At 41.9% G+C, this 22,298-nt stretch overlaps 1 protein-coding gene and 1 long non-coding RNA gene across 2 annotated transcripts in view; one reads left to right on the forward strand and one right to left on the reverse strand.

The window, feature by feature from the left end:
* Positions 1–222: 222 nt before the first annotated feature.
* On the reverse strand, positions 223–8,699 carry LOC143274318 (uncharacterized). Its single transcript, XR_013052917.1, has 2 exons — positions 8,577–8,699; positions 223–429 (listed from the first exon to the last, which is right to left on the reverse strand). It is a non-coding gene; the product is annotated as an uncharacterized LOC143274318 (long non-coding RNA).
* Positions 8,700–9,129: 430 nt separating this feature from the next.
* Mrpl3 (mitochondrial ribosomal protein L3) overlaps positions 9,130–22,298 on the forward strand; it is a 28,364-nt gene continuing 15,195 nt past the window's right edge. The window contains exons 1-6 of the mRNA XM_076576952.1: positions 9,130–9,372; positions 10,322–10,506; positions 11,556–11,647; positions 12,112–12,210; positions 17,320–17,419; positions 19,333–19,393. Coding sequence (XP_076433067.1) covers positions 9,281–9,372; positions 10,322–10,506; positions 11,556–11,647; positions 12,112–12,210; positions 17,320–17,419; positions 19,333–19,393 — 629 coding nt within the window. The 5' untranslated portion in view covers positions 9,130–9,280. The remainder of the gene's footprint in view (positions 9,373–10,321; positions 10,507–11,555; positions 11,648–12,111; positions 12,211–17,319; positions 17,420–19,332; positions 19,394–22,298) is intronic.

Here is a 22,298-nt window from a genome sequence, read left to right on the forward strand (position 1 = left end):
AACATAAACAGGCTACAAAGGACTTCCTGCATATATTAAAAACACAAAGGTAAATCGTTGGCAACACCAGGATCCCCTGGGATCATAATCCTTCCATCATGAAAAGCAATCAGAATGCCAAATGTCAAACACAGGTGAACTGGAGTGTGGAATATTAAAAGTACGTATGCCCACAGGGACTGAATTAGGTTGAGAAAATAATTTCATAATCTCTCAGATTAGTTTATAATTAATTTACAGTTTAATGTGAAGCAAATGAATTGAAAGTGACTAAAAATATCATTACACATAGCTGGAGCTCTGCCGGTCTCTTTGTTTAATATCTTTGGATCAACGTGAGCTTAGCTGAGCTGGCATTCTCCAGATCCCAGTTCATTCTCAGAAGTGCACTGATTCATTCTAGAAGAATGGATAACAAGCTGGCCTGACCTTCCAAGAGAGCAGAATCATTATGGTTACAAATGAGAGTTTTGAGGTCAGATAACTCCTCCCCATGTAGTTATCCACTCTAACCCTCAGGCTCCTCATCTGTGAAATGGAGACATATTAACAGGACATTATAAATCATTATTTATAACAAAATGGGCTATCAGTTTTGTTACAGGGATTAGCATTGGAGACCATTGAGGATGGATCTCTCTCTCTTGTGATCAACATTGGACTCCACCTCATGTTTCCCTGGAGAGATGGCTCAGTGGTTAAGAGAATTTTTTGTGCTTGTGGAGGACCCAAGTTCAATTCCCAGTACCTGCATGGTGCCTTACAATCATCCATAACTCCAGTTCAGGGGGTCTGGTGCCTTCTTCTGACCTCCTGGGGCACAGGCATATGGGTGATACACATATGTGCAGGCAAAACACTCATACAGATAACCTTTTAAAGAGGAGTTTATGTTTCCCAGGAATGACCTCCCTCCTGTTGAGTGTGGCTTAAGTCCACTGTTGGCCTCCACCTACATGTGAGTGGCACTTCTGGCACCATTATGCATATCTTGCCATGTTGGTAATTCCCATGGCTCATAGGTGTCTAGCACTGTTCACTGCTTCCTTCCCTTGAAAGCTTTCATAGTATTTTCTGGAACCATGAAAGTTAAACTTCAGGAGAGAGGTTTTCAAGTCAGATCTAACAAATCATCAGAGTCCTGTGTCCTAAGTGTGTGGTGTCTTCAGCAATATGGTGCCAGGCTCAACCCCTGAGAGGCAACCAAGGGCTACATCAATAATCTGTATTGCTTGGGGAGTCACTTGGAATACCCTCACTAACCCTTTTGTGGAAGAGGGGGCAGAAAGACTGTAAAAGCCAAAAATACCAGGAAGTCTGCTGGGAAAGTTTCTTCTAGAAACAGAGACATAAACAAAACTACGATACCAATGTCCATGGACATGCTTGTCTGGAAAAGGGGGGATTTCCCAGGGTTCTACCCACAGACAAAGGACCACAGGCAACTGTTGACTGCTGGGAGGAGGGGGATTAGTCTCCTTCATGGGTAAGCCCCCTTGCTGGTTGTTCAACGCAGAATGGTCAGCCCTGACACCGGATACACACAAACAAAAAGATTGTATTTATGTATATTTGAGCACACATTGTATATTTATGTATATGTGTGTGTGTGTGTGTGTGTGTGTGTGTGTGTGTGTGTGTGTGTGACAAATATAGTCAAAGAAAAAGAGGCTAGCAACTTGAGAGTGAGAGAGAGATAGGAGATAGGAAGGTTTCAAAGGAGGGTAACAGAGGAGGGCTGGAGGGAGAAAAGGAAGGAGGAAATGTAATTCTATTTCAGTTTAAAACATTGTTTTAAAAAGACACATCATCTTCAATGGTGGACACCTGTATGGTGGTGCAGACCCACAGGATTTTCAGCACTGGGTGAACCCTCATGAAAACCTGGCCATCGGATGATGATGACACGTCCATGTAAGGTCATCCACTGTAAGAGGTATGTGAGTATTGTAAGGGATAGTGATGGTAGAGGAGAAAGAGGCTGAGAGGGTTTACAGCTTTCCTAGTGAACTATAATCGATTTGTTTTGCTGAGGACTGAACTCAGGGCTGGTAGCAGGCTAAGTAAGCATGTAACCTCTGAGCTACCGCCCCCACCCAGGCTAAGTAAGCATGTAACCTCTGGGCTACCACCCCCACCCAGGCTAAGTAAGCATGTAACCTCTGGGCTACCACCCCCACCCAGGCTAAGTAAGCATGCAATCTCTGAACTACCGCCCCTACCCTAAGAGCCAACAGTTTTACTGAGGGGAGATGGTTTAGGAACTCAAGTCTTCTCACTGTTAAAGGATGATGCAGCCATGGAAGGACATGCACATACACATGGTAAATGCTAAGAGAGGAATTAATAGCCAGGGTAATCAGTCACAAGCGAGCTCATGCAGGAGACAGAGTCACAGCTGAGGGAAAATTGGAGGGGAGGCATGAGCAAGGATGGCCAACAGATACAAGGAACTGTCAGGCTAAATGACCTAAGTGTTAAACTCTTGTTTAGCATAACAATTTTCCCTACAGAGAGACTGCTGGGACTTCAGTAGGATATAGAAAAAAGATTAGATGAAGCCCAGTGATTTCAGATGGAGACTGCCTGTTCTATTTGGAGGCAATTTATGTGGTACTGACCAGCAATTCTAGGAACTTAGGTGTGATATTCATTGGCTTCAGTGGGATGCAAGCTTTGTGCAGTGGAGACAGAGGAACTCTTGCTTTAAAAAGCCAGTTTGTTCCATTTTGATATAAAGTGAGAGTGAAAGCCAGGCCCCATGATGCTACATGGCTAATAAAACTGCAAAGGCATTTCTGTCTGGGCATAAAAGATTATTTTAAGCATCATCTCCCAGCTCCTCTGTTACTAAGGGAATCCTGTCTCAGCTCAGCGGTGCAGATGGGCAAGTTGCCATGACGATGCGTCTAGGCCTGATTGGAGTCTAAATGCCACAGATGGAGAAACCACTGTCACCACATGACTCCTGAGCAGCTTGGCAGCCCTCTCCCCATCCTTTGTACTTTGCTCACTCCCTCTGGACACACCTCAGCTGCTTGCCACAGGAGCATGCAGACATCAGGAAAGGCCCTGAGGTCAGCAGCCTGCCCTGTCTGATGGATTCCCTTTTGTCCTGGTCTCAGTTGCTCGTGCTTGCCCACTGCCATGTCCTCCCACCCTTTGGATCAACATGTTCTCTTGCCCTTGCCTTTGTCTCTCTAAATGGAAGAGATACAAGATCTATATCTAGAAACTTCTTTAGAGCCAAGAAAAATATGGAACAAATCATATTGTCTCTCTTGTAAACCATCTGGACTTAGTCTGAAAGTTTTTACTGGATCACTCTGTCATGGCAGTCAGCCATCATTTGGTCCCTACAACAACCTAAAACCAATCCTACTTATGTTCCTGGACATATGGTGTCTGTGTCTCTGAAGATGCTCACAATGTCTTCCAGCCCACATTCTCTTGTCACGGTGTACCTTTGCCATTCCCCTTGAATATGGACCAGCATGTGGCAGCAGTAAAGTCACACCATGTGTCTTATAGGGCTAGGTCAAACTGGGTTACACAATCTATGCATGTTTATTTGCAAGGCTTGTTCTTGGAAGCCAACCACCATATTGTGAGGAAGCAAAAGCAGAGACCAGATACAGGTTTCAGCAACAAAAGTAGCATCTACCCATCTACCACCACGTATGGAGTAAATAAGCCTGAAGGGTGTTTTTGGCCCCCTGCTGACATCAGCCTGCATCTTTGTTCCAGCCAACATTGAGAAACATCAACATACAAAAATGTGTCAATGTAATCCACCATATAAACAAACTAAAATAAAAAACCACATGATCATCTCATTAGATGCTGAAAAAGCCTTTGGCAAAATCCAACACCCCTTCATGATAAAGGTCTTGGAGAGATCAGGAATACAAGAAACATACCTAAACATATTAAAGGCAATATACAGCAAGCCAAGAGCCAACATCAAACTAAATGGGGAGGAACTCAAAGTGATTCCACTAAAATCAGGAACAAGACAAGGCTGTCCACTCTCCCAATATCTATTCAATATAGTACTCAAAGTTCTAGCTAGAGCAATAAGACAACAAAAGGAGATCAAGGGGATACAAATTGGAAAGGAAGAAATCAAACTTTCACTATTTGCAGATGATATGACAGTCTACATAAGTGACCCCAAAAATTCCACCAGGAAACTCCTACAGCTGGTAAACTCCTTCAGTAATGTGGCAGGATACAAGATTAACTCAAAAAAATCAGTAGCCCTTCTATATACCAATGATAAATGGGCTGAGGAAGAAATCAGAGAAACAACATCTTTTACAATAGCCACAAATAACATAAAACACCTTGGGTAACTCTAACCAAACAAGTGAAAGTCTATATGACAAGAACTTTAAGTCTTTGAAGAAAGAAATTGAAGAAGATATCAGAAAATGGAAAGATCTCCCTTGTTTGTGGATAAGTAGGGTCAACACAGTAAAAATGGCAATCTTACCGAAAGCAATCTACAGATTCAATGAAATCCCCATCAGAATCCCAATGCAATCCTTCACAGATCTTGAAGGAACAATACTCATCTTCATACGAAAAAAAGAAAAAACCCAGGCTAGCCAAAACAATCTTATACAATAAAGGAACTTCCAGAGGCATCACCATCCCTGACTTCAAGCTCTACTATAGAGCTATAATAACAAAAACAGCTTGGTATTGGCATAAAAATACTCACTGATCAATGGAACCATATTGAAGACCCTGACATTAATCCACACACCTACAAACACCTGATTTTTTGACAAAGAAGCCAAAATTATACAATAGAAAAAAGAAAGCATCTTCAACAAATGGTGCTGGCATAATTGGATATCTACATGTAGAAGAATGCAAATAGACCCATTATCTATCACATGTACAGAAGAAACAAGCTATCCTTACTGTGTCCTTTCTACAATCCTGGCAAAGATAATCATTCAGATAATACAGCAGTGGTTGTTCTGTGCCCAAAGGCTTTGGTTGGTTTATTGTTTTGTAGGAATTGTATTGCTTTTTCTTATAATGTCCTTTCTCTACTCCTAGGCAACCTTCCTCTTCCCCCAAGGAAAAATTCACATTACCTCCTCTATGAGAATCCTTTTCAAGAAGTTTGTACATCTCTACTCGGACATGTAATTTTTTGTCTGTTTGCTTCCCCCATCTTCCCTGCTATGAGCTCCTCTAGTACCGATGTTTTTTATCCCAATGTTTCAGAGCAGAAGCTAAGTGGCAAAGCTGCAATCATTGTTTAGTTAAGTGGGAAATTTACCTATTCTTTGGGTACCAAGCAATTACAAATATAAGTGGTGATCACTGTGATAATGGCCTGGCATCAGGAGGGAAACAAGCCAGATGGCCTCAACTGAAGGCATGTGGTCCCCTGGTATGTGGTGTTCTGTTTTCTGTTGCTAACATTTTTATAACAATAAAAAATTTTAAAGAAATTCACATTGGCAGAATTACATTGAATCTCCCAACCACACTAAAAACAAGAGAAGGGGACAAGATTCTGGGAAACTTTAAGAACGTGTATAACATGTTTTTTTCAGAGCCACACTGGGGGTGGCTTCCTCAAGTTGTTGCTGTTCTTCTTCTTCTCCCTTCCTTTCTCCTCCTCACCCTCATCTTCCTCCTCCTGTTCCACTTCCGTTCCATTTCCTCTTATTTGCCCCCTTCTTCACTTCTTCCTTTTTATTTCTCCAAATCAAATATAGCTGCATTTGATAGTTTCTTGAAACCCTAAAGTCCACAGTCTGATCCAGTAGAAATAACGACTGCATCCTGAAAGTGTGCTAGTGAAGTTACAAATGTGACTTTATCTTGCTGGAGAACACTGACACGAAGCTCCTTTTCTTGGTGAATGAGCATCTGGGGATTTTATACTATGGCTTCTTAGGCTTTTGATTCCAGCCGGCAATGGAATCCCCAAGTCCAAAATTTCTGTAAGTGCATTTTGTCTACTCCACTACCAGAGCTACAACCCATCTTCATCACAGCTGTAACAATTTGTAAATATTCTAATTCTCTACAACTTAGGAAAAATAGAACATGGTCTAGGATAGTTTTATTAAAAGGTTAAACTAATTTATTAAAGGTTTTCAATTTCAAGTATAAGGTATATTATTAAATAATGCATAAATGGCCACTAAGATATAATTGCCTGATAATGAAATTGTTATTATTCTGCAATAAGCGAGCCACACAGAACACATCACAAATATTGTTAAAACTTCATGGCAAAACAAAATGGTAGGTTTTCAGTATATCTAATGAAACTTGGCTTTGAAACTACTATGGTGGTTCTCATTTCTGGGCATGGATGTAGTAATTCAGAATCAAAAATGTATTAATTCTTACTTTTATAAGCAGAAAGCTTCTTTTCATCAGCCCTGGTCTGAATTAGTGTGGTAAGAACCTCGTAACTGTCATAATAAAAAGAGACTGGGCAGGTCTTCTCTGCTCCAGTGAGAAAATGAAGTCCTACTGAGGCAAAGCGGCTGGGATCCTGGCATCTAGGCAGTTTCTTAGGCATATCACCACATGGGAAGCTTGCTTGAAATCAATGCCTGCATTCCCTAAGGAAACTTATGCTGGGTCTCTCGGGACCTGCAACTGTCACTTAGAAGCACACAGCAGTGACTAAATCAAGAATAATGACAACTCCTAGCTCCAGGTGTCAACTGGGACAGTAAATTACGATTTTGCTTTGATTCACTTCAGCGGCAGTACCTATCATCAGTTTCATCGACACACCGTCCTCATTCTGGATTGGGTAAAACTTGGCACTGGAAACAAAGGTTAATGTGAATTCTCCCTTATCCTGGTCCATTGCGTGTGATATGCTTATTCATTTTCCTCTCTACCCTTAGAGGGGTTCTAAGGCAAGAACAGCAACACAGACGCTACAGAGAAACAGATAAAATGTCTAGGAAAACATCTCTATGGTGACCTTACCACAATTTAGACCTTGGCTTTACCACTTACAAGCTGGGTAACACTATTTAAGTCATTGTTTCCCTTTGCCTACAGTTGGGATAATGATAGTATCACCACATGAGGTTATTATAAAGATTAAGTGGGAAAAATATACTGAGAGAATGAGGATGAATCATTTTACCATCCATTTTTGTTATGTTTACAACAGAACATCAACATGGTATTTCTAAAGGCTGCTAACAAAATGATTTACAGTATTGTCTGTTAATATTCTGACCTGCCCCTTTGAAATCCCACCCCTTGGCACCTCACCTGACATAAAAGGAAAAACTCCTCCCCTTCCTCCCCCGCCACACACATGACGTGCACCCTCGACCTCTCTCTCTCTTCTCTCTCTTTCTCTCTGTCTCTCTTTCCTATCTTTATCTTCGTCTCTCTATTATAATAAACTCTCCACATGGATGCATCCTCTGGGTTGTGAGCTGCTGGCCGCTGCTGCTGCATGGTATGCATCTGCCCAGCATGTCAACATGTTTCTCTGCATGTGCAGGACACCCCCACCCCACCCTCTCCACCTTCGAGCCATGCTCGCGCAAATTCATGACATTGTCAATCATTCTCAATGCCCAATTTGGTCTTCCTGTCACCAGAAAAAAGATTAAAAAGTCTAATTGCTGAACTGTCTTTAACTCTTCATAGCATCCATTTGAAAATAAATTCATTTCCTTGATAGTACCTTAAAAACACCTAGTGTAAGCCTAAATTTTGTATTAATCCTCTCCTGACTCATTCCTACACTGACATTCCCAAACATGTGGTCCTTCTTGTTGCATTAAGCTAATTAAACTTAACTTCCTATGGGTTCATTGTCCTCCTGGTTATCATTGACTAATGGACAGATACAATATTGAGCACATACTATTGTACACTATAAGCATGCAAAATACTAGATATTGGTGATAGGGGATTTTTTTTTTTACTCTCACATATAGTGTATGTCAAGACTTAATGTAAGTGCCTATCTTAAGTATCTGTGAAGCCAAGCAGCTATGATGAAGGGATGCATTCTTTTCTCTATGGCTTAACATATTACTGAGATATGGCCGAGGTACCCACAACAGTGCTTAGTGAGATGTAAGAACACGGAAAGATACAAGTCCAAACAGTGGCCAGGTTCTCCTATGGACCTTCTAAGGCTACCCAGATTTTTGAGAGAGAGAGAGAGAGAGAGAGAGAGAGAGGGAGAGAGAGAGGGAGGGAGGGAGGGAGGGAGGGAGGGAGGGAGGGAGGGAGGGAGGGAGGGAGGGAGGGAGGGAGGGAGGGAGGGAGGGAGGGAGGGTGGGAGGGAGGGAGGGAGGGAGGGAGGGAGGGAGGGAGGGAAGGGGAAGGGACGGGAGGGGACGGGAGGGGCTGAAAAGACAAAACTGATATTTCCGTCTTTCCAAAAACACTCATCTGACCGAGAAAGGGACTTTTGAAGTAGGGAAATGAGTCTCCAGGGCGTACATGGTGGGCCGGACCTGGGGCATAGAAGACACAATTGCTCTCAGTAGCTGCATCCCAATCACTCGGAAACTTTGTGGTAATACCATTTTCTGCTGCAATCGCACCTGATCTCAAATCCACGAACCTCTTCTTTGGATGATTCAAATTCAAGATCTTTCACGAGTTGAAGAACTGCCTGGTACTATTTACGCCCAGCCCTGAAAGCTGCATGCTGGTCTATTGGTTTTGGTCCCATTCTATTGTTAAACACACTCCAGCCTTATTTCAGTGTTTTCTCTGCCCATCTCTTTTTGGAATGCACATAAATTTTAAGTCTGTGTTCCCTCGTTTATAATAAAGGAATAACTTCTCTTCAGGGCTGTTCTTAGGATTAACCAATATAAAATGGCCGAAGTGTTGCTTAGCACGATGAGTTGTCCCACAGTGGGAATTTTTGGAGGTGACTTCTCTTTCCTTAGCTTCCTAAGAAAGTTTGATCCTTTCTTGCCTTGTTCTTCTAAAGTTTAAAACCCCAATCCTTTCTTACCCACCGCTAAAGAGAAGTCTACACTGTATCCCTTGGCAAAAGAGAGCAATTTGGCGACGGAACCATAGTTAAGAGTATTGAGTCTCTGCCCGGAGCGCATTGAGAAAAGGACCGGAAGTGGCTCGGCTGTTCTCTTCCTCCGCGGAAGGCATTGGCGATCCAGTAGTGTGGCTGCTGTCCGGCGGCTGCTTCGAACGCGCGGTGCTTGTGCCGGGGACTCGCTGAAAGCTCCGCGGCGGCGCGCCCGCAGGTGTCGCGAGCCGAGCCCTGCCCGGCCACTCCATGCCGGCCTGGAGGCTGCTGGGGCCGGCCGGCGCCCAGGTGCTGGGCTGTGGCGCCAGAGGCCTAGGTGCTGCCCCGGGCTTAGGGAGTAGGTGGGTACGGGCAAGAGAGAGGGTGGAGAGGTGCGCAGCCCACACGGCTGTGTCCTTGAGCAGAGGCTGGGCCCGGCGCAGGCGGTCTGTTCTAAGTGGAAAGTGTCAAAGGTCCAGGGGTGTGACCCAGATCAAGAAAGCATGTTTTAATCAAAAGGCTCGAAGGGGTAGTGTTTTAATGTTTAAGAAATGAGCTGTTAGCTGCGACTCTTAGCAGCAGCAATATCTTCCAGCCAGCGTGGACTGTACTAGACGGGTTTGTATTAAGTGTCGTACTAGGCGTGTGTCCTGTAAGCCAGCCCCACGTTTAGCAGACTACAATCAAAGTTTTTCAGATAAAACTGAAACTAAAGGGAAATAGCTTGTCCAAAGTCACTCAGCTAATAAGTAGAAAATCACTCGCGATTCTAAGCTGGAACTTCCTGACTACGAACCAAAGTAGACTGCACAAAGATTTATTTAGGTTCGGGCCCACTTCGTGAAAGAATTACACACGCCTTGTTCTTTGCCTCAAACCTGCTAAGATCCTTCTTGGTGCTTGGTGCTCAGCTGGTCATAGGTTGTGAATTTTGTGGGTTTTAGTTTTGTTTGTAAAACTCCGTATATTTGGTTTGTTAGCATAGGCCATGTCATTACAGGGAGGAGGTACACTTAAGAGAAAATTCAGCTCACCACATGCTGCCACCTTCTTTGGATATAAAACTGTCAAATACACATTCATTTGGGTTAGTAGCCCGCTCATGTGTTTAGGTAGGCTTGTTCATCGAGTACAAAAAGACTTTAACCTTTCTTGATTAAAGTGGAAGCCCCAGTGTTATCATAAGAAATGTCAGGGTAAATACACAAGCCACACCATTCCCTGAGGCCTTTAGGACATTACCTAACACTGTTTTCCCCTGCATTAAATGGAAAAAAAATGATTTGGTGGTGTTTTTGTTTTTGTTTTCAGAACAAACATCTGGTTCTTCGTTAGAAATCTCCAAAGCAAGAGCAGTACTTGGTGGGATGAGCATCTTTCTGAAGAAAATGCCTCGTTTGTTAAGCAATTGGTCTTTGATGAAAATAAAGCCCAATTAGCAAGTAAACTGAATCCCCTGAAAGATGAACCGTGGCCTTTACATCCTTGGGAACCAGGTGATTTGGGGGGAGTCAAGACATGACCCCTTAATTACAGTATGGCTGGATGCATAAAAATGTTGACTGCTTTACAAATTTGACATCTTGAATTTTCATTTCTTGAGTGTGTCTGTTTCATTCTGCTTTGGTTGGCCAGCTTATTTCCAAACTTCTTATGTACTGCTAGTAAGAGACCTCCTCAGGAAGGTGTTTTGGGTGAGAGGAAAATCATTCTGGATTTTCTATGATCATTTTCTCTGATCTTCCTCCCTTCAAGTATAAAGAATGTAAAATGAAAGGGAAGATCCAGGGAGAAGAGGCTGGAAAAATCCAGTGTACAACGGCCTGTGTTAACACAGCTGCTTTTACTTGGAATGCTGTGTACTCATTTGGGAAGCATAGTTCCACAATCAGCTCTGTCTCTGGTGTGAAACTGAACCCATGTGTGAGCAGACCAAGCAGGATGGGGCCTTTCCTACTGAACATGTGGTCTCTGGAATTATTGAGGCATTTGCATTGTTTAGTGACAGAAGTTCAAGTCTAGCCTGGCTTGAGCTCTCACTGTAGTCAAGGGTGGCCTTGAACTCCTGAATTTCCAGCCTCTACCTCCTGAGTGCTGGGTTATGAGCATATACTCTCAGACTTGCCTTATGTAGTTCATGAGATCATATTCAGGGCCTTGTGCATACGAGGCAATCACTCTGCCTCCCGAGCTACATTCCCAACCCCAAAAGTTCTTAATAGATTACATTTTAATAGGAGAGCCTATGGCATCTGTATAGTATAGTACCATCTAATACCTTAGAATTTGAATAGGTGTTTTCTGATTGATAATGCTGGATAGGATCTGAAACTAGGAAAAAAATAATGATGGATTTATATGCTCTGTATTAATACTTTTATCTTAAAACTGAATATTAGAATTATTTTACATTTGTTCATTTTATAAACATTTGTTAACCACCAGTATATCATGCCTGATATAATTGAAGATACTTACAGTGCCTGATATAGTTGAAGATGCTTACATCTGTAAATAGTCTTAAATATATTGTATTTATTGCCAGGTTCTTCCAGAGTTGGCCTTATCGCCCTCAAGCTCGGCATGATGCCTTTATGGACCAAAGATGGTCAAAAGCATGCAGTCACATTACTTCAGGTAAGAAAACATAGAAATATAAGAACATCTATGTGCGTGCCAAGATCTGTGCACATAAGCTGTAATGGTTGAAATGTGTATCTCAGAGAGAAAACTGTGGTAAAGGAAAACGTGACAGATAATAGCAAAGAACTTTGCTTCTGATGGGTCTGGGAAAATAGAGTCTGGCCTCAACCAGTCTTCCCACAGTGGGATTAGGAAACCTAGAGCAATGTCCTGGCAGGGAGGGTTAATGTAGATCTGCCACTTAGTTCATTCTTAGAAAATATCTCAAGCCCATCACTTCACATCCAGTTCTTTCAGTTCCTGGTTGTAACTGTGATCTCGCTGCTGGCTGTTAGAGTGGATAATGAGTTAAGTAACTCTGAAATCCTAATTGTCCTAGGCCCTCATTATATGTGGTGGATCACGGTACAAGCTTAAGTTTTGTGGGCTTTTTTATTTTTATTTTTATTTTTTTTCAGGTACAAGACTGTCATGTGGTAAAATATACTCCCAAGGAAAACTATGATGGAAAAACAGCAGCCCTAACTGTGGGTGGGAAAACTGTGTCACGCTTCTATGTAAGTATTGATTTCCATTCCTAAAATAGCACATTTTATTTCAGCTCTGCATGCCTTTGTGTTTAAAGACTGTTCTGTAGTCACAACCTGAGATTTGCCCTGAGGACTTTGTCTGGAGAGAGGTAGGCTGGCAGAGGCATCTGGACTCTGAGAGACTCTGGGTTTGGTCTAGTGCCGCCTCCTCTTCCTGCAAGCCTATTGGCCCTCACTAAGATGTAGTGTTTGTGTATCTGTAAGGAGACTAACAGTACCACCCACCTACTGGGCTTGTCACAAGGACTAGATGAAGTTTTCTGATGTGCCTGGACTGTCATAGATGCTCAGTAGATCTTGGCTTTGTTTGGTTGGTTTTGGTTTTGGTTTAAATTTGAAATGAGTTTTATGTATAGAAAAGCATATATCATATACTTTACCCTTTTTTCTTCAATGGAAATCAATTCAACACTTAAAACCCAAAGACCATAAAAGGTATTATGTGGTTTAGAAGGAACTTTCAGTACTTTGGTATGCATATGAACCCACCTCAGATTTTTGTAAACAAAGCATTATTTCCTAAGTAGAATGTTAACAGAATGCTGAATCTGTAGCTTGTTAGAAAAATTCACCCAATTAATTCCCTCTGCCAGTGTCCCAGACTGAGTCCTAGAAATTGTGATGGTTGTCACCAGTGACTAGAACACAGCACTTATCTCCAAACAAACTATTTTTTTCATTGTCTATGAAGTAAACATGGGCAAAATTCAGGATGTAACCATACTATCTGTCACAAGTAGCAGATATTTCTTGTATACTCTTATGTGACTTTTCCTGCAGAGACACAAATAAACATCTACTCTCCCCAACTAGGGAACCCACAACAAACCCAAGAAACAAAACCAAGGCTCAGCTTGGCAAACCAGTGACTTCATTGGGTTACTTAGAGGCATATGGAGAAAGGTTGCATACAGGAGCATGGGCAGCTCAGTCCAACTAAGCTGGGTAACAGCTCATAAAGTCTAAAGGCTTGGAGCTCCCTCCACAAGGACAGCTCCAGAGAGAATATTTCCTGCAGGCAGCTGGGCTGACTGGTGCCGCCCTAGGCAGTTGTCTGCTGCTTCTGTGGCCTTCAGGAAGGCCTTGTGAATCCTCATGAATAAATACAGTTCGGCTTTGAGGAAATTGTAAGGCTTTGTTTACTCCTGAGTCTCTTGAGGACAACCCCCCCCCACACACATACACACACACACACACACACACACACACACACACATTTCCTGGAAGGAATGTGTCATTCAGAGGCGATTGCTACACAGCATGTATGTGCTGTCACAGTTAACTTCTTTTGAGTGTGTGAAGGCTTTTGCGTTCTTTCATTCATTACCCAATGTAATCACTATAGCCTCTGTGATAGAGGAGTGAAGTCATTGGTCAGGACAGATTGAACACTGGTAAGAACAGGGCAGATTCCACAGCCTCGCATACTTAAATGTTTCGGGATATTAACACCACTACCACCACACACACACACACACACACACACACACACACACACACACACACACACACACACAGTAACCCTTAAGCTGGTAAGAGGGATGAATGAGGTAGCCATCCCATAAATCCAGCAGCCACAGAACTGGAGACAGCCAGTCCTCCTTGGAGAGAGTCAAGGCAGTTTCACAGGGAGGAAACAAAAAAGGACAATGGGTCTTAAAAGATTGCGTGTGGGAGCCTACTGTCATTTTTATTTTCATTATCAGCTTTGTAAATCCATGATCTTATGTTCTTGATAGCTATAAATTAAGCACCATATTGGGACAGTTTATTCTGCTACAAAAGATATATGAATAGTGATTCCTCAGACATAGTCAATAACAGGGTTGGAGAGATGGCTCAGTGTTAAGAATACAAGCTGCTCTTGCAGAGGACCCAGGTTCAGTTCCCAGCACTACATGGCAATGGGCAACCATCTGTGATTCCAATTCCAGGACATCTGATAGCTTCTTCTGTCCTATGTAGACACTAGGCATGCACGTGGTGCATATACGTATATTCAGGCAAAGCACTCATACCTATATAAAAAAAAATGAATCAACATTATTTTTTAAAATAAATAGGAGGTAATGGGGAACACAGGGATGTGGGCTGAGTTCTGATCCTAGGTGCTACCATTAGTTCCTCTTCACCTGCCTTCTCTCACCCACACCAACCCCCACCCCTGTGTACGCTCATAAAAGTAGAATTCGGAGGTCTCTGAATTCTGTTCCAATTCTGAAATTCATACCAATTCTCTGAATCTTTTAGTTCTCAAAGAAAATATACTTAGGAGCACAATTTAATATATTCTCTTTTACTTAATAAAGATGTGTTATCGATCAAATACTAACAATACTTGCAAAGTAGCATAGTACTTACTAATAATTTTTTTCAGAAATGATAGCATTCCACTTTGACGTTCAAGACTGCTGGCCCCTCCCTTATGTTTTGTTTATCTGCAGCACAGTGGGGATTTGGACATTAGAAGGCTTTTTCTTACGTTGTGGTAAATGCTGACCACTCAGCTACATGAACTTTATGGGCTGTTCATTTCTCAAAGATCTGTTAGAGAAAGAGAAAGGGGCTAGAGATGGGGGCAAAGGGTAAGAGGTCAGTGAGGAGGGAGACGATCAAAATATATGCTGTGAGTGTATGGATTGTCACAGTGAAACCCATTACCCGTGTCACTTATCTTAGTAATAAGAAGAAAAAGAAAAGTTGCTTTGCCAGTGTGGGAAACACTCACCATTTGTAAGTGTTTTTGTTTAAAAAGAAAAGAGATTTTTCAAACTAAGAATGTCCTGGCTCCTTTCAGGTTTTAGCCCTTAGGGAAGCTGCTGCAGATAGACTGACTATATAGAGGCCTTGTTTTTATCTTTTGGTTTGCTTGTTGTTTACAAGACTGAATAGAACATACTGAATAGCTGAGCAATCAAAATAAGTTGATTAAAATGCTTTTATTTATTATAGGGATAGAACTTTTTTTTAAAACTGCAAAGAATTTACACCTCTTAAGAAACCAGACAGTTTGTTTTTGTTATATTTGTATCTTATAAATAAAAATTGATGTGGTTCATAGTGTTTCTTCGTAAGAACATTAAGTGGCCCTAGAAGTTGATTAAATCAGTTCATCTTGGGAGCAGAGCAGTATTTCCACTGTAGGAAGGAGAATTGCTGAGAAATTCTGCGGCGGAAGGACAGCTTCATGGATGGGGCTACCCGAGTGTGACGTGCTGTCAGCCTCCAAATTGCCTTTGTAAATCATTTATTTGGAAGTTTAGAGGGGGAAGGGGGCGGGGCCAACTGGACTGTTACAGTGCATCTGGTTTCAGCTTAATTTGAACATTCAGTTTTTCTCATGACTAACACCTAGTTGGGTTTTTTAAATCCATTTTTAAAATTTTTTATTAATTCTTTGGGAACCTCACACCATACACCCAATTTCTACTGATCTCCCAGGACCCCCTGCATTTGCCTCCCCCCATTGCAAGATTCCCACCCCCCCCAGAAAGCTAAAGAATAAAAGTAAGATAAAAATAAACAATAAGAAAAAAGAAACACTTTGCTCCTCTGTCTTTAGACCTAGCTTTATAATATTGTGATTTTAGTTGAAACAGTTCTTCACTTCTAGTGAAACTGAAGAGTAATTAAGATGTATATGTCAGCTTAGTCATTTTTATGCTTGAGTCTAATGTTATTGTAGGCTGTGATGTTCATTCTATCATTTTGTACCAAACGTAAGGGATTTTTCTCAGAAGCTTCTTGGTGTACCCCAAATTCAATATTAATAAAATAATATTATGCTTTATAAATCAGCTAAACTATGTGAATGTCAAAAGCAAATTTGAAACCTTTTAAATGAAATACATCTGAATTTGAAACATCAGGAAAAGAATTTGAAGAAGCCAGACTTGTAGGAAGGCTTCAGTGTTTCCTCTTGGAGAAGTGAGTGTGAGTGCAGGTGAGAAAAGGGGGCTTTGGCATTTTCAGCAAGAGAGATGGGGAAGAGCAGAGAGTGAGGACAGATTGTTTTTAGAGGGAACAGTAGCTTCTCCAGAGAACAGTGTTCACTGTACAGCCCCGTCAGAACAGCACCGTTCACTGTACAGCCCCGTCAGAACAGCACTGTTCACTGTACAGCCCCGTCAGAACAGCACTGTTCACTGTACAGCCCCGTCAGAACAGCAGTGCTCACTGTACAGCCCCGTCAGAACAGCACTGTTCACTGTACAGCCCCGTCAGAACAGCACTGTTCACTGTACAGCCCCGTCAGAACAGCACTGTTCACTGTACAGCCCCGTCAGAACAGCACTGTTCACTGTACAGCCCCGTCAGAACAGCACTGTTCACTGTACAGCCCCGTCAGAACAGCAGTGCTCACTGTACAGCCCCGTCAGAACAGCACTGTTCACTGTACAGCCCCGTCAGAACAGCACTGTTCACTGTACAGCCCCGTCAGAACAGCAGTGCTCACTGTACAGCCCCGTCAGAACAGCACTGTTCACTGTACAGCCCCGTCAGAACAGCACTGTTCACTGTACAGCCCCGTCAGAACAGCAGTGTCCTCAGTGTTCGGTTCACTGAACTGCAGGTATAGATGATTAAGCAATTTTTTTTTAAAGTGTACCAGGATGGATGTAGGTAAATGGTCTAAGGAATAAGAAAAATAGGCTGAGGGGTTGACAGGTGACAAAAAACGGTTCTATTTTAGACAGTACTTGAGGAGGCCTGAGTAATTAAGAGGGCAAGTCATCCAAAAATTTTTCGGAAAGGCCCCATAAACAGTGACTAGTATAGACCAAGGACCTGCAGCCGGTTCCAGGTGTGCTTTCAGACCAGCAGGGGCGTACGTCCTAGCTGAAACTTGTCCACCTGGCTGAATCCCAAGCGGTAAGGATTCTTAGATGTATAATGATTGTAGATATAATCTCAGCTCCCTTAAACAGTGGGAATTAGATGCTGTTGGTTCAGTAGGGAAATACACTGTGCTTTGATCTTTATTTTTCTGGCTGTTTGTAACTTGAATTGGGTCTCTGCATCAGGTCCACTTGTACTGTTTGATGTGTTATTTATACGTGCCTCTTTTCCCCCTAGAAACCTGATTCTATATTGGAATTTTACCGAGAACTTGGATTGCCACCAAAACAGACAATTAAAATCTTTCGTGTAACAGATAATGCTGTAATTAAGCCAGGTAATCTGAGGTCGGGAGAGGAGGGAGGTAAAAATACCCAAATATGTGCTTTGTTTAATGTCAGCCCTTTCAATAAAGCTAAACAAAATACCAAGTCCCAAACACCTATTTTTAAATACAAAACCTATCTTATTTAATCACCAGGAACAAACAAGTCTTTGTCTCTGGGAAGTGGGAAAGCTGTAGGATCCTCTTTGTTTTCCCTGAGAGGGAGGAACTTTTGTTTACAAATGTGGAGTGTCACATTTTTTTTACAAAGCCTCCCCAAGTAAGTGTTCTAGCTTTAAAATGTGTTCATAATTTGCAGGCTAGCATTCTGCTAGGAATAGTACGCTCTCCTGGAGAGTGAGAAAATACAGCCTCAAAAGGACAATGGCCAAACATAGCCCTTGGGATAAAGATTCATTTGCCTGTCCGTGGAATGTCAAATTAAGCTTTGACATGCGATTATACTAATTCATATGGTTACTAAATTATGACATTTTGGTGTGTTTTGACCTTTAAGAGAGCCCCTCAGTTTTTGAACTTGAATTGCAACAAGATGGTAGTGAATTTTTTAAGTTTAAATTTTTAATTTTAAGGCAAAATAAATTTGTTTACAAAAATTATGGTAAGACTTGCATTATTGGATATTAGTCTGATTTATAATGAGCATATATTCCACTTTGAATATATATAAAGGATTTGTTCTGAAGCAAATTTTAAGTACCCACTTTTGATCTAATTTGTCTAATGCCTCTGTTCATGTTTAGGATAGTTAGAAAAGTCAAGTCCACATTGATTTTTGCTGTAACTCAAACCATATTAAATCACGTTTTTTTGTGAATCAGTGATGGTCAAATAGCAGTTTGAGTTGTTCAGCCTGGCAAAAATGAGATCCCTTGTAATCCTTTAATTTTTCTTTTTTAAATTAATATTTTTATTGACAAATCATTTGTATTTATTTATAGAGGGTAATGTGATGCTTTGGCATACATAGAATAAAGTTCCTATTTAAGGTTTTTGCTTTTCCCTTACAAACCTAGAGTAATCTTACCTTAAAGAAACTGCCCTCTAAACTACCACTGCACCCCACTCTTAGTACTAATTAAAGAAACTAAAACTGGCCTTCAATTTTGTTCTCAGCTACATTGGTCTCTCATTTTTTATTTATTTATTTATTTAAGCTCTTAATTGATGATGTAGTGACTCTTAACCAAAATAACAAATTTTTTAGGTGAGGGCTATGACTTACACGTTTCTAATATAGACTTAGAAGTATCTATAAGGGCAGGTTTTGTCTAATCCAAAGACCTAGGCCTGTGCTAGCTGAAAGATTTTATCAGCACATACCTAGAACAGAAGTAATCTGACATGACAGGTGCTGTGTGAATATATCCCCACTGTAATCAGTACCCAGCCAAGGAGAGGCTGAGTCCAGGAAGTACATTTCCTAGTCCACTGGGTGATGAAAGATTGCATCAAACCCCGATGCACTTAGTTCTTCTCATGGTTTTTTTCCCCCCTTTAGGTGCAGTGGATTATATATTTTAATTCAGCATGCTTATTTGCTGAAACAACAGAAATCATTAAATTTGTTTGCCAGCAGGGGTACTGGATTACCACAGGACTCACTCATTTTGACCAATACCACATAAGCCCCATGAAGGTGCTAGCTAGTCAGGTGTATCTGGTGGCTCACTCACTCTAGCACATGCACCTTAAAAAGGGTCCCATTGTCCTTCACCTTCTCATTGATAACTAGAACTTGTTTGTGAATGGCTCCATTGTTTGGATATTTCTAATGTTCTTAATTGCCGAAGATCTACAAGCACTTGAAAGCAGACCTGGGTGCTCTGTGGGGGAATGGCCTGTGAATACAATCATTTCGGTGCTGACAGATAACATCAATTTCTCATCTTCTTTTCATAAAGGAACCCCTCTTTATGCTGCTCACTTTCGTCCTGGACAGTATGTGGATGTCACAGCCAAAACGTAGGTCTCAGCACTTCTCCTTTGCTTTGGTTCTTCATGTGTTAAAGAACAGGGTGGGTGAATGTGTAGTCATTCAAGTCGGTGACTAGAAACAAGTGCTCTCATAATCCTATCTGTCAAGTCACTGACGGTTAGTTTTTAAGTTGCACTGGGTTAGTTTCATACAAAGAGTTTACATCAGATGGACTGAGATGTGTGCTTCCAGAAATGGGGCTCAGTGGAAGGTCACGTGAATTAATGCTTTCTCCGTTAGGTCTGCTTTGAAGACCAAGACAACACACACTTGGATTGTGAAACATGCCTGAGCAAAGCTTATGACTTCTCCTGCAACCACAGCATAGTTTAGTTGGGTGTGCTCTTTCCAGTTCCTAGGAGTAACAAGATTTTATATTATATATCCAAGCGGTTGTTGGGTTTAGTGTCCCAGGGTCCCAGTGAGATGTTTACAGCTGTATGACCAGAAACTAGAAGAAATTCCACAGTGTGGTCTCATAAGGAACATGAAGCTTGACTTTTAGTGTTAGATGGTGCTGGGTGTAGCTGCTGCCCTAACAGAAATGCTGCCCTTGATTGTTTAGTCCGGGCTAGTATTTTGGATTGTTTAACCATTTCTGCTCCATGGTGAGTGTCTGTATGATTCTAGGAACTCGAGATCTTAGGGAAGTTACTGCTATAGTACAGTACGGTGTAGCTGTTTGGAAACTGGTTCCTGCTGGCTGTTGGGACTCACACAACCTAGAAGAGCCAAAATTACAGGGGCACCAGTTGTTATCAATTCTTGTTCTCTTCATGGATTCTGACTTTGTTTACTCCTCTTAGTCACATGACAGTGCCTACAAGGATATTCTCACCAAGAGCCCTTTGACAGATAAAGATGTCCATGGACTCTGCTGGGAAGAGCAATTGGTTTGCATTTATCTTGTGATGGTGTTGACCAAACAGCAGCTTTTATCCAAAGAAACCTGATGAGTGTTGGCCTCAGTGTCTTTAAAACAAAATCTGATCAGAGTTTCCTTAATTGGGTAGATATGTTTCCACACCTTGGCCACCTCATGTCAAATGTAGGCCACTTGAGAAGCTGCTAGATGCCTTTACCTTTGTCTAGTTTTGAAGACATGACATGGGGTAGATTGGCAGTAAGAAGAGTCTTTAGGAGGTTCTGAACCTGTCCCTTTTGCTCTCTCCTAGTTACTGAAGCCAGTAAGATCACTGACTAGTCTCTTGGTGACTACTATTCAGCTTTCCTGACCTTTTCAGGTTTTGTTAACTGGTGAAGACTCTGAGTTATAAAGCAGCTTATTCTACTTTAAAATTTATGAATTATTACAAATCATACCACGCACTTCTGTGAACTTACATATGATGCTGTGTGGATTCCATTACATAACTTGTAGGGACACCCTGAGAAGACATACAGATGTCTTGGTCAGCAGCTGTCTTGTGTCCAGACTTGTGACCAGCTTGGTGTAGAGCTTAGCTTTTCAAATGCCTGTGGTCAGTGGATGCTTTCACTTCATATGCTACTGTTGAGTGTCTTTGGCTTTTTTTTTCCTTGTATATCAAGTATGATAGGGAAATGTTTCTTTTGTAAGGTCCTATTTCTGGAAAACAAGATGATTTGAAGTTACGTAGCAGCCTCCAGTCTAAATACTAGATAAGCACTGGGGGAACAAATAGCCTTAGGATTAAAGCAGTGCTGGTCAGCTCTGGAGGAAAGGAGGAGGCCCTTGCTGCTGCATGGCTGCAGCTCAGCATTCGTTTCATTTCTGTGTGAGCAGTGGCCTGCCCCCATGAAAGCCCACTGCATTCTGGTCTTTGTATCTTCCTGGAGACGGCCTTACCTGAGGTCAGCTTGCCGTGGATCTTACATAACTCCTGGTAAGTGTTTCCAGGGACTGTACCTTTTCTAGCCAGCATGCCACTGCATCCTCTGGTGCTCTTAAATGCTTGTAGACTGATTGGCTGCTCACATGGACCTTGATTGAACTTCTTAGTGCTCTGTTGGCTCCTTAGATGTGTGATTTATCCTCATTGCGGCCTCTCTTCCCTGCCGCTGACTTCCTGGGCTGTGGGGTGTCTGGACAGCCCACATGCATTCGCTTGTTGTCCGTCTGTCCTCTTAAGTCCTTCAGTGCACTTCCCTCAATGCTTCTCCTCTGGAGAAGGGCAGCTCCCCTGTTCAGAGCCCATGAGAGTATCGTTTTCCCATTAACTGTGAATGGAGACCTTGCCATTTGAGGGTAGGTTTTGTGTCTTCTCATTGCATCTCTCCTGTGACTGATGTGAGGACAGACTTTTCTACTTTGTCCTCCATTTCTAGTCTTTTTTTAATAACTTGATTTACTAGCTGTTCAGAACAGTAAGTTTATGGACATTAGTGAGACTATAGAGAGATAATCTCTCAGAAAGAAGGTTAAGGTGGATGGTTGTTTTGAGATGAAGGCTAGTTTGGGAGAAAGTGTTTTAGAGTTCTCTTGATTTGTTGTTTAAACATATTTTAGTGGTTATCTATATCTCTAATTGCGTTCCTAATGAAAATCTACCAAGCAGCAAAAACCAAGGACAGCAAGATAATAAGTAACGGGTGAACAAGGTCATAGCCACAATAACTCTGTGACTGAGGCAAGTTCCTTGATCTCTTACTGCTTCATCTTTAAGTGCTTCTAGCCCAGTGGTTCTCAACCTTCCTAACGCCTGACCCTTTAATGCAGTTCCTCATGTTGTGCTGACCCAAGCATAAAGTTACTTTCGTTGCTACTTCATAGCTGTGATTTTGCTCTGTGATTTTGTGAATCATAATGTAAACATCTGTGTTTTCTGATGGCCTTGGGCCACCCTGTGAAAGGGCCATTCGGTTCCCAGGGGTTGCCACTCACAGCTTGAGAACCACTGTTGTAGACCTTGG

Source organism: Peromyscus maniculatus, chromosome 7 (assembly GCF_049852395.1).
Source record: "Peromyscus maniculatus bairdii isolate BWxNUB_F1_BW_parent chromosome 7, HU_Pman_BW_mat_3.1, whole genome shotgun sequence".
NCBI classification, from domain to species: domain Eukaryota; kingdom Metazoa; phylum Chordata; class Mammalia; order Rodentia; family Cricetidae; genus Peromyscus; species Peromyscus maniculatus.